The 10,373-nt window shown below is 47.3% G+C and overlaps 1 protein-coding gene across 1 annotated transcript; it reads right to left on the bottom strand.

The window, feature by feature from the left end:
* Window positions 1–838: 838 nt before the first annotated feature.
* Window positions 839–4,919, bottom strand: MAGEL2 (MAGE family member L2). Its single transcript, XM_024769173.1, has one exon. It carries the CDS (start codon window positions 4,813–4,815, stop codon window positions 1,237–1,239), a length of 3,579 nt encoding a protein of 1,192 aa, XP_024624941.1. The 5' UTR covers window positions 4,816–4,919; the 3' UTR covers window positions 839–1,236.
* Window positions 4,920–10,373: the final 5,454 nt, after the last annotated feature.

Raw genomic sequence — 10,373 nt, 5'->3', positions numbered from 1 at the left:
GCTGACTAAGGCTATTTAGCACATCAGACGTTGCCAGCTGACATCCCCTGTATGTTACAACTGATGGCCCCTCCCAGAAGCTTCAGCTAGACCTCCGTGTTGTCCGCCTCCTTCCCCCCTACTGCCTGCAATCTGCAAGATCCCCAGTTCAGTGAAGCCTGGTATTTCCTTTTCCCTGTTCTAAACCTGGATGTTTTGCAGGGAGTGTGTTTCAATGCCCATGTCAATGTGTTGATGAAACTCACATTTCCTGAGCTGCTGGACACCCACCACCCACCACATGACTGACCGATGCCCCTTTGGCCAATTCATCCCTGTGGCTAACAAACTTGGTAGCTGTGGTCCTGCAGGCAGATGGTCCTCACTTCTCACATAACCTTAAGAATATTTTCTGCTCCAAATTACAACATTATTGCCTTGGCACAGACATGTCCCATTTAATTATTCTACTTGAGCCTTAGACACTCACCTACAAAATGGGAATAATGCCTACTTTGAAGGATTATTGTGAGGAGTCAAGAGGATTAAAAAGCGCTCTTCTTGATTCAGCCTTGCTGACTTAAGTTTTACTTTTGCTTTAATCTTACTTACGTTTCACCACCCATTGCAATCGCTGCCTAATTACAATGCATGTAGCACTGTCTTTGAAAAGCAGTTTTGTCACCGTGGTTTCTACTATCACTGGTAGTTGTCTTGATGTTCAGCTGTATTTGGAGAGTACGGTAAAACTTGGCTTGCACTATCTAGAATAAAAATTAGAATAAAGACAAACACTTCCATGTTATGCTGAAATTATATTTATATATAGATATAGATATAGATATTTACTTTTCTGCAGACAGCTTTTACTGATGAGTCATTTTAACGTTCAAAGAACAGCCTATTTTGATGCTACATAATCTGTACCAGAATGAGATGGATAGCTTCTCAAATTCATTTCACAAAGCCAGCACAACTCTGATAGCAAAACATAACAATTATAACACAAAACAGAGAATCACAGATCTCACTTAAAAATACAGATGCCAAAATACCAAATAGAACAGTAGCCAGTTGAAATCAACACCACATGAAAATGTACAAAGCTTTGGCAGATATGAAAGCAAATTGAAATTCAAACTTACACACAGAGAACTGGAACATAAACACCAGAAACAAAACGTCCCCCCCACCCCACCCTGTCAGTGGCCTCAGGCCGGGGACCCAAAGGAACAATGAGATATCGGCTAAACCACATTAACGGGGAGGGGGGCTGCTGGTGGGATCATCAGCTTTATCATCGGGGCCAGGCTCATCCTCATCCAAATCTTCAGACTCACACTCTGCTAGCACTTCATAGTACTGGTATGGCCAGCACCGTGGATCTTTCTTATAGAGCTTGGCCAAAAACTTTAGGACAAGCATCTTGCTGGTTTCGAGGAATGCTCGGGGGCCCCAGAGGAACTCATATTCTGCTGGCTCAGTAAAAGGGATTCTCCTGTACTCTAGGTACTTCTCTCTTACAAACACTTCGGTGATGAGCTTCCTTGTATTTCCGAAGAGACCATGTGTCTCCCGGACATCCAGCCCTAACTTGTACAGAAAAGTAAAGATCAGGTCCTCCCTGACACAATTGCCTTTCACAAAGATGAGGCTCAGAACCACCATCAGGAGTCCTAACTTGGGCCTGTCTAAATAGGATGATGCTGCTTCACCCTTCCGACCCTTGTTGATGAGAATATAAGAGTGGTTTTTGGGATCAATTTCCTTCAATTGATAACCAAAGACACACTCCAGCTTGTGGCTGGCACGGCTGATGATTTCTAAGCACTCATCTTTATATTCACGGATGATGAATTTCACCATCTCTGAGCGCTTGATGGGCACCTTGGCTTGGTCCTTGACCAAGAGGAACTGCACCAGTGCGTTTGCTCTCTCATCCAAGGGAGACAGTGGCTGAGTCTCCATCTTGGGGTCATCTTGGGTTGCACCAAATCCCTGAGCAAGATTAGGGAGCTCAGAGATGATCAAGGACGGAGGGCTAACTGGGCTTTCCCAGAGACCCAGGGCCCTTGAGGTGCTTGGGCCCTCCCAGGCACTCAGGGCCCAAGAAGTGCTGGGTCCTTCCCAGCCACTCAGGATCCGGGAGGTACTCGGGCCCTCCCAGCCACTCAGGCCATGGGAGGTGCTCAGGCCCTCCCAGTCACACAGGACCTGGATAGGGGTTTGAACCTCCCAGTCATTGAAGTCCACACTTTCCCAGGGCCTGGGGGCCTGCCAGGTGCACATGCTCAGCATCTGGCCCCTGCCATCCTCCTCTTCGGTATTCAGATGCTTCTTCTTCCGGGTAGCCTTGCCCGAACGACGCGGAGGCTCAGCGGAGGTCTTCGAGGCCTCTTGAGTGGTGGCCATTGCCTTGGGGGCAGCTGCTGTCGCCATCAGGATGCTGGGCCCTGCCTTGGACGCCTTCGAGGCATTCACATTGGGCTGTGGAACCCATGGGACTGCAGGCAAGGCCTCAATGCAGGCAAATGGATCCTGCAGAGCAAGTGGCAGTGATTTTGGGGTCTCTGAGGTGGCAGACGGGCCCTTGAAGGCATTAGAAGAGGCAGGCTGGAACTGGGAGGTAGATGGAAAGACCCTTGGGGTGGCAGTAAAGGTCTCAGATGCGGCAGGCAAGTTTTTCCAGGGAGTTGGCAGGTGTGCTCCAGCAGTTGGCATTGCCCTGGGAGCACAAAACGTGCCACCGAAGATCATCCGGTCCTTTGAAGGAGCCTTGCGTTCCTTTGAAGAGGTCCTACGTTCTTTTGAAGAGGTCCTACGGTCTATAGAGGAGGCCCTGGATTCTCCTGATGGAGTCATCAATGATTTAGCAGAGCCCATGGGAAAATTTGCCCCCACTAAGGGGGCTCCGGGCTGGCCCTGCAAGGCTGAGGGGGGGCCCTGCCAGGAGGGCTGGAGTTGCATGGCTGGCAGCTCTGCCTGCGAGCCCGAGGGCTGGGCCTGCTGGGTGGGTAGCTGGATTTGCAGGGCCTTTTGGGAGGCGGAGGCCCCGTGAAAGGGCTGGTCCAGTTGAACCAGTGGTGGGCCCTGCCTCTGGGCCTCCTGGGTGGGCAGGGCCTGCCAGAATTGCCCGGGGGCCTTTGGAGCCTGCCAGGCCAGGCTGGCCTGGGCTTGCTGAACTTCCTGGAACTCCATTGAGGTTGGCATCTCGTGTGGCACTGGAGCTTGGCCTTTCGGGGCCTGCCAGATGATGGGTGGGCAGTGCACAGCCTGCGGGGCTGACAGCGCAGCCGGCAGAGGGGCTGGCATCACGGCCGGGGGCGCCTGCAGAACAGTGGGAGGTGCGGTGGGCATCTGCGGTGCTGGAGGGGCCGTCGGCACCTGTGGGGCCGCCCGAATTGGTGGAGCCGCCCTCAACTGCGGGGTGGGCAGCCGAGCCTGTGGGGCCTGCCGCAGAGGTGGTGGGGGCGGCAGAGCCTGCCAGAGAGGCGGCGGGGTGGCCAGGACCTGCGGGGCAGGTCGGATGGGTGGCGGTGCCTGGCGGATCAGTGGAGGTGCCTGGCGGATTGGGGGTGGGGCCTGGCGCACCGGCGGGGGGCCCGGGCGGATGGGCGGTGGGCCCGGTCGGATGGGTGGTGGCCCCGGGCGCACAGGTAGAGGTGCCTGCCAGGCAATCGTTGGAGCAGGCCAGGTGACCTGTGTGGTCTGCCAGCCCAGGGGCGTGGCTGGCCAGCCTTGCGGTGGGGCCTGCCATCCCGGCGAAGTGGTCTGCCAGCCCGGGGGTGTGGCCAGCTGCGCTGGCGGGGCCTGTGGACCCTGGGGAACCTGCGGAGGAGCCCTTATAACCTGTGACTGGATCTGCAGGATCAGAGGCTGAGCCTGTGGGGCCCAGGAAGCCACAGGCTGCGCAGGTGGGGCCGGCGCAGGCGGCTGCACCATCGGGGCTCCTGTAGCTGGAGGCTGGGTGATCGGAGCTCTTGAGCCTGCAGGATGGATCATCAGGACTCCAGGACCTGGAGGCTTGGCCATCGGGGTTCCTGGAGGCGGAGGCTGGGCCATCAAGGGTGCCGGGGGTGGAGGCTGGGCTATCGGGGCTCCTGGAGCAGGAGGCTGGACCATCAGGACTCCCGGAGTCAGAGGCTGGGGAATCAGGACTCCTGGAGCTGGAGGCTGAGCCATAGGGGTCCCCGGAGGGGGAGGATGGGCCATCGGTGTCCCCGGAGGGGCAGGGTGAGCCATCGGTGTCCCCGGAGGGGGAGGATGCGCCATGGGGGTCCCCGGAGGGGGAGGATGCGCCATGGGGGTCCCCGGAGGGGGAGGATGCACCATCGGGGTCCCAGGAGGGGGAGGATGTGCCATCGGGGTCCCCGGAGGGGGAGGATGAGCCATTGGGGTCCCCGGAGGGGGAGGATGCGCCATTGGGGCTCCGGGAGCTGAAGGATGCATCATCAGGACTCCCGGAGTTGGAGGCTGGGCCATCGGGGCTCCCGGAGGGGGAGGATGGATCATCAGGACTCCCGGAGTTGGAGGCTTGCCCATCGGGCCTCCCAGAGGGGGAGCCTGGACCATCGGGCCCCCTAGGGCCGGAGGTTGGGCCATGGGAGCCACTGGGGCAGGCGGCTGGCCCTGTGGGGCCTCCCAAGCAGGCTGAGGTGCCTGCCAAGCGGCCAATGAAGCCTGCAAATCAATCGGAGGTGGATCCCAAGGGACTGGCGGAGCCCGAGAGGAGGCGGGCGGAGCCCGCATCAGAACCGTAGGGCGGCTATAGACCGGAGGCTTAGGGGCCTCCGCCGGGGGACTCGAATCACCCAAATTCTTACTTAGCTGCGACATGTCCTTTTGCTCTGACAGCTGGTGAGCCTTTTCCTCCGACAGCTGCTGGGCCTTTTCCTCCAGAGAGAAGAGAATGCCTACGTGGCTGCTGAGAGGATTCCTCCCTGCTGACTGGTGAATAGGAAGTGAGTGCCCTTAGCTCTGCAGCTTTCCGCAGTAAGGAGGAGGGGGGAAGGGGGCTCAATCCCGCCCCTTCTCCGCCCCCGACCACCACAAGTGGATAGTGCATAGGGGCGTCGACCAGAAATCCTGGCTGACACAAGATCCCTCCTCACTCCGTCTAGTCCCCAAATGCAGCCTCGTCAGACTCCCCATGGATGAGTATTCACAGGGGAGTGTCAGGAACAGATTTACGTTTTAGAAATCACTCTACTGCATTATAGAGTTGGGAACAGACCACTGGGAACATGGAAGGTATCCATGAAGGGGGAGATGGTGTGGTCTGAGCTCAGATACAGCAAAACTGGAGCCGGAGGAAGGGAAATATATATATATATATACACACACACACATATATATACATATATATATTTCAAGAGTGATAGTAGGCAGCTATTATAATTTAATGTAAGCGTGAAAGAGACGTGTGTCCTGGGAAAGTGGGAAATTGCTGGTGTAGATGATTCTCTTAGGGACACAGTGGAAGCTGGTAGGAAGAGAGATTGATGGGTTTTGGATGGGACATGGGCATTTACAGTGCTGTGGACCTGCCAAAGAGAGATACCCTGCAGACACTCCTGTATAATGGCTTGGGATTCAGAAGATAAGTGAGCTGGAAGTCCAGATACTCTTCATGGAAATAGAGCTGTTGCAGGGATTGTGGATGCAGAAGAAGAGTGTTTAGGGTGAAACTCCTATGAAAGGTCTTTCTTGGAGGATACAGGCATTTTCAGACCCAGGAAGAGAAAAAAGATGGCAAAGAATAGAGAAGGAAAGAGATCCTGGAAGTTGAGATGTTCCAGACATCCATGAAAGTAAGCATTTTTAGTATGGGGGATAATTCCCATGGAATAACTGGGATGAAAGGACCAGGTATGTTTCCTGTTTCTTGTTTATCAGTTGCAGAGCAAGAAAGAAATGGTAACAGCGACAACTAAAAAAATGCACTAGAAAGTAATAAAATGGGTGAATGAATAGATCCATGGTTCATATACAGGAAAAACAGATGAAGAGTAACACAGAGAATTGGGGGGACATCTACTCAGCCAAATCAGTTTAAAAATTAGACAAACAATGTATTAACAGATAAAGCAGAAGACATCAAATGTATTGAGTAACACTATACTACTTCATGATGAAAGGAAATGACAGTCTCAGCTCTAGTTGGGTAGTTTTCTGGAAATATACAAAATACTAAATATCAAAGATGTTTAGTTTAGAAGAGGCTATTTGCAGCCTAGGGCAAGAGTCTGGAGTGACAAAAAAAAAACCATGAAAGATGCCACAAGGGGGCAGACGAGAATGATGAAGGCTACACCCCACTCCTCAAATTTGATAATTTATGAATCCCAGTGAAGGCATATACACACTCCCAAGTTTACTATTGCCTTAAATAATGAAATAATAATTTGGGAGTGAGGTTTCAGTAGTTTTTCTGGCAATTGAAGGGATGAGAAATGAGTTGTTATCCCCCAGGAACATCTTCTTTTCAGAGGCCAGCAGCTCTTCCCTGGTGGCTGATGATGTGTCATGCCTATGTAACCCCAGAAAGATGCTTATACAGAATGGATATTCCATGTCTCATGGTTTCAGATCCCTCCTGTAGGCTAATAATAGTCAATCTATATAAGAGTTCTCAGTTTGATGGGGTTTAGAGCTAACAACTTCATGGGCGCCAACTCTGGACCCATAACCCTCATGTTCCCCTATTACCAACTTTGTCACATAACAGTTGCTGGCTGTGGACGGCTTTGGGAAAAATCAGTTTATTTTTCAGCCTATGACATTTCTACCCTCAATAAAGCACACTATTTCCTCCTCTAATTCCAATATATAAATTCATCAGAGATCAAGTTCTCCCACTAACCTTTTTTTTTTTCAGGATTATGGCGGATTTAGCTTTTGGTCCACCATGCTGTGGATCATCCCACACAGTAAATGGTTACCAGCAGGGCCCAATTGTTCTCACGGAGGTTGGAGCTTAATGAATAGCACTGCCTCACAACGTCAACCCCCACCAAATCCATTATGTCAAAGGAGGCCCAGTTTATGCCCACGGATGATACAGAAGCCAAAAGCAAATTATCAGGAATTATGAAGGGGTGGGCAATGTAGGTGTCATTATAAATGGAAGGTCATCAAGGTAGCACCTTTGCGACTCTTTGGTTAACGTTATTGAACTATCTGAGAAAAATTGGGGTATGAGTATCCAGTGGTTCTGCTGGGTACAGTAATGTGGGTGAATTGGGTTTATTCTTCCCTGGAAAATACATCTGCCTGTTTTGGACAATCAGTGCTCTCAGACCCAGGCCACTTGATGATCTAGCTACCCACAAATTTCCTATTCCCAATGTCAATAACACCTGAGGAATCGAGTGACATATAGCCCCTTTGTGAAGGTCGACTGTTTTAATATTGATAAAAGCAAAACCCAATAACGCCCTGAGTCTAGTGGGTTTGAACTACAAGCTTTAAATAGGTCTCCAAAAACCCCTCTTCTCCTTGTGGAATGTTCTAGCTTCCTGAGGCTCCCACCACCCTTTTGTGCATATGCTCTCCCATCTCCATACCTCTGATCCAAGTGTTGTCAAATTCCCTTTCCTTCCTTCTCCATGAAACAGCTTAAAAATCCAAGGTGCATAGAAAATAAAAGACACACACACACACATATATATATATATATATATATGTATATACAAAACATCCATGGAATGTAGGTGTCTGTCTTCTAATTAGAAAGGAGTTTTCAGTATTTGCATAAGTATATAACAAAAGGATAACACAAGTAATGGAAAAGATTGGGGGAAGGAGAAATGAGGCAAGACAAACAGGAATAGGAAAATCACTGAGCCAGATGTATGAAGAATTTGTACATTTCTTTATTGTCTGCAACATGGAAAGAATAGAGACTGGAGCCTTGTTTTGCTTACTCTTCTATCCCCAGATCATTCTGAGTGTTCAGTAAGGAGCTAGTGAATGAAAGTGTAAGATTAGCACTAGAAGCGCCCATCTTTCACTCCTCGATAGCTGTTAGACTTGGTGTAAATATTGATAAGTGAGTAAAATAGTTATGATTTTCACAAAGTCTAAAATTATTTACTCATGAAATGCCTTTTATTAAGGATTTAGTATGTGCCTGACATGGTGCTATGTACAGAGAAAAATCTGACATTGGATCTTATAGACACAGAGGGATACGAATATGCTATTTTTTAGTGCAATAAAGTATTGTTGTTTGCATTGTTTAAAATCCATATTGGTCATAGTTGATGCAAATAACTGAGTACTTCTGCTTGGAGTGTGGGGGTAGGGGTGTGATGCTGGCAACAGCAATGAAAAGAAAAACAAATCCAAAGGTGTGGGAGATTCATGAGTGAACAAATAGAGCACTAAAAGAAAAAAGAAAAACAAAAACAGGATATGTCAGAAGTACAAGGCATTTGAAAGAAGAATTGTGAGAGATTCATTAAAATTGTGAAACTACTATTTATTGAATGGTGATTATTTGACCAAATACCACCCTAAAAGCTGTCAAACACTGTACATTCCTTACAAAATCCACAAGTATTTGGCCCCATTTTACACATCAAGAAATTGAGGCTCAGGATGGTAATTAACTTGTCACAAATCTGGAAATCTATAGCAGATTCTGGAATTGAAGCCAAATCTATTTGTTGCCAAAGGGAGCTTTCTTGGCCATTACACCAGCGTTGCCAAAACTTTTTAAAAAAATTTAAGACATAATTAACATACAGTTAAATGCATAGATATACAGCATTCTGTTAAATGAACTTTGTCACCAAGTAACCATCTGTAAAAACAAGATGAAGAGCACTTTCTTTACCAAATAAATGTCCATGTGCCCTTTTCCAGTCAATTCCTTCACCTCCAAAGGCAACTGCTATTTTTTAATATTATTTTCCATTATTAGTTATTATAAGATATTGAATATAGTTCCCTGTGCTAAACAGTAAATCCTTGTTGCTTATCTATTTTATATAGAGTAGTTTGTATCTGTTAACCCCATACTCCTGATTTATCCCTTCCCCACCACCCTCTCCCCTTTGGTAGCCATAAGTTTGATTTTTATGTCTGTGAGTCCGTTTCTGTTTTGTGTATAGATTCATTTGTATTACTTTTTTAGATTCCACATATAAATGATATCATATGATATTTATCTTTGATTTACCTCACTTCATATGATAATCTCTAGGTCCGTCCATGTTGCTGCAAATTTGATTATTTTTTATGGCTGAGTAATATTCCATTGTGTGTGTGTCTGTATGTGTATATGTGTGTGTGTGTATATATATATATATATATATATATATATATACGCACACACACATACACACACACCCAAACTTCTTTATCCGTTCATCTGTCGATGGGCACAAGGGTTGTTTCCATGTCCTGGCTCTTGTAAATAGTGCTGCTGTGAACATTGGGGTGCATGTATCTTTTCGAATTAGAGTTTTCTCCAGATATATGCCCAGGAGTGGGATTGCTGGATCAAATGGAAACTCTATTTTTAGTTTTTTAAGAAACCTCCATACTGTTTTCCATAGTGCCTGCACCAACCCAACGACAGTGTAGGAGGGTTCCCTTTTCTCCACACCCTCTCCAGCATTTGTTATTTGTAGACTTTTTGATGGTGGTTATTCTGACTGGTGTGAGATGATACCTCATTGTAATTTTGATTTGCATTTCTCTAATAATTAGAGATGTTGAGCATCTTTTCATGTGCAAAGGGAGCTGCTTTCTGATTTCTTTCACCATATATCAGTTTTACCTGTTCTTGAATTTCATATAAATCTGATCAGTATAGTGTATACTCTTTTTGTGTCTGGATTCAACTTTTTTTTTTTTAGACTTAAACATATTACATGTATCAGAAGTTTGCTACTTACTGATGCCAACTAGAACTCCAACTTTATATACTGCAGTTTGTTTATCTATTACCTGTTGACATTGGGACATTTACAATTTGGGGCTAGTATAAAAAAAGACTGCTTTGAAAATTCTTCTAAAATTCTTCTTTTGAAAGTACATGTTCATGTGTCTTGTGTAAATGTCAGACTGGATGACTGGTTCATAAAGTAGATACGTGTGTATTTATAAGGAGCTGCAACAGTTCTCCACCACTAGGTTAGAATGTTTTACATACACTCTTCCAGAACTTATGAGAATTCCAGGTGCTTGACAGCCTTACGAGATTTTGTATTGTCAGTCATTTTTATTTTGGTCATCCTAGCAGATGTGAAATTGTGATTGTACCATTTTGTACTCCTCTTAGCAATGTATGAGAGTTCTATTTGCTCCAAATCCTTGCCAAAATTTATGTTAATTGGCCATTTTGATTTTAAGCTTTCTAGTGGGTGAGAAATGGTTGTATCGTA

This window comes from Neophocaena asiaeorientalis, unplaced genomic scaffold (genome assembly GCF_003031525.2).
Source record: "Neophocaena asiaeorientalis asiaeorientalis breed wild unplaced genomic scaffold, Neophocaena_asiaeorientalis_V1.1 scaffold563, whole genome shotgun sequence".
In the NCBI taxonomy this organism is placed as follows: domain Eukaryota; kingdom Metazoa; phylum Chordata; class Mammalia; order Artiodactyla; family Phocoenidae; genus Neophocaena; species Neophocaena asiaeorientalis.
This window is presented reverse-complemented; position numbering and strand designations above follow the sequence as displayed.

Coding starts and splice junctions, on each gene's coding strand:
- MAGEL2 (XM_024769173.1), bottom strand. CDS start 4,815: ATGTCGCAGCTAAGTAAGAATTTGGGTGATTCGAGTCCCCCGGCGGAG.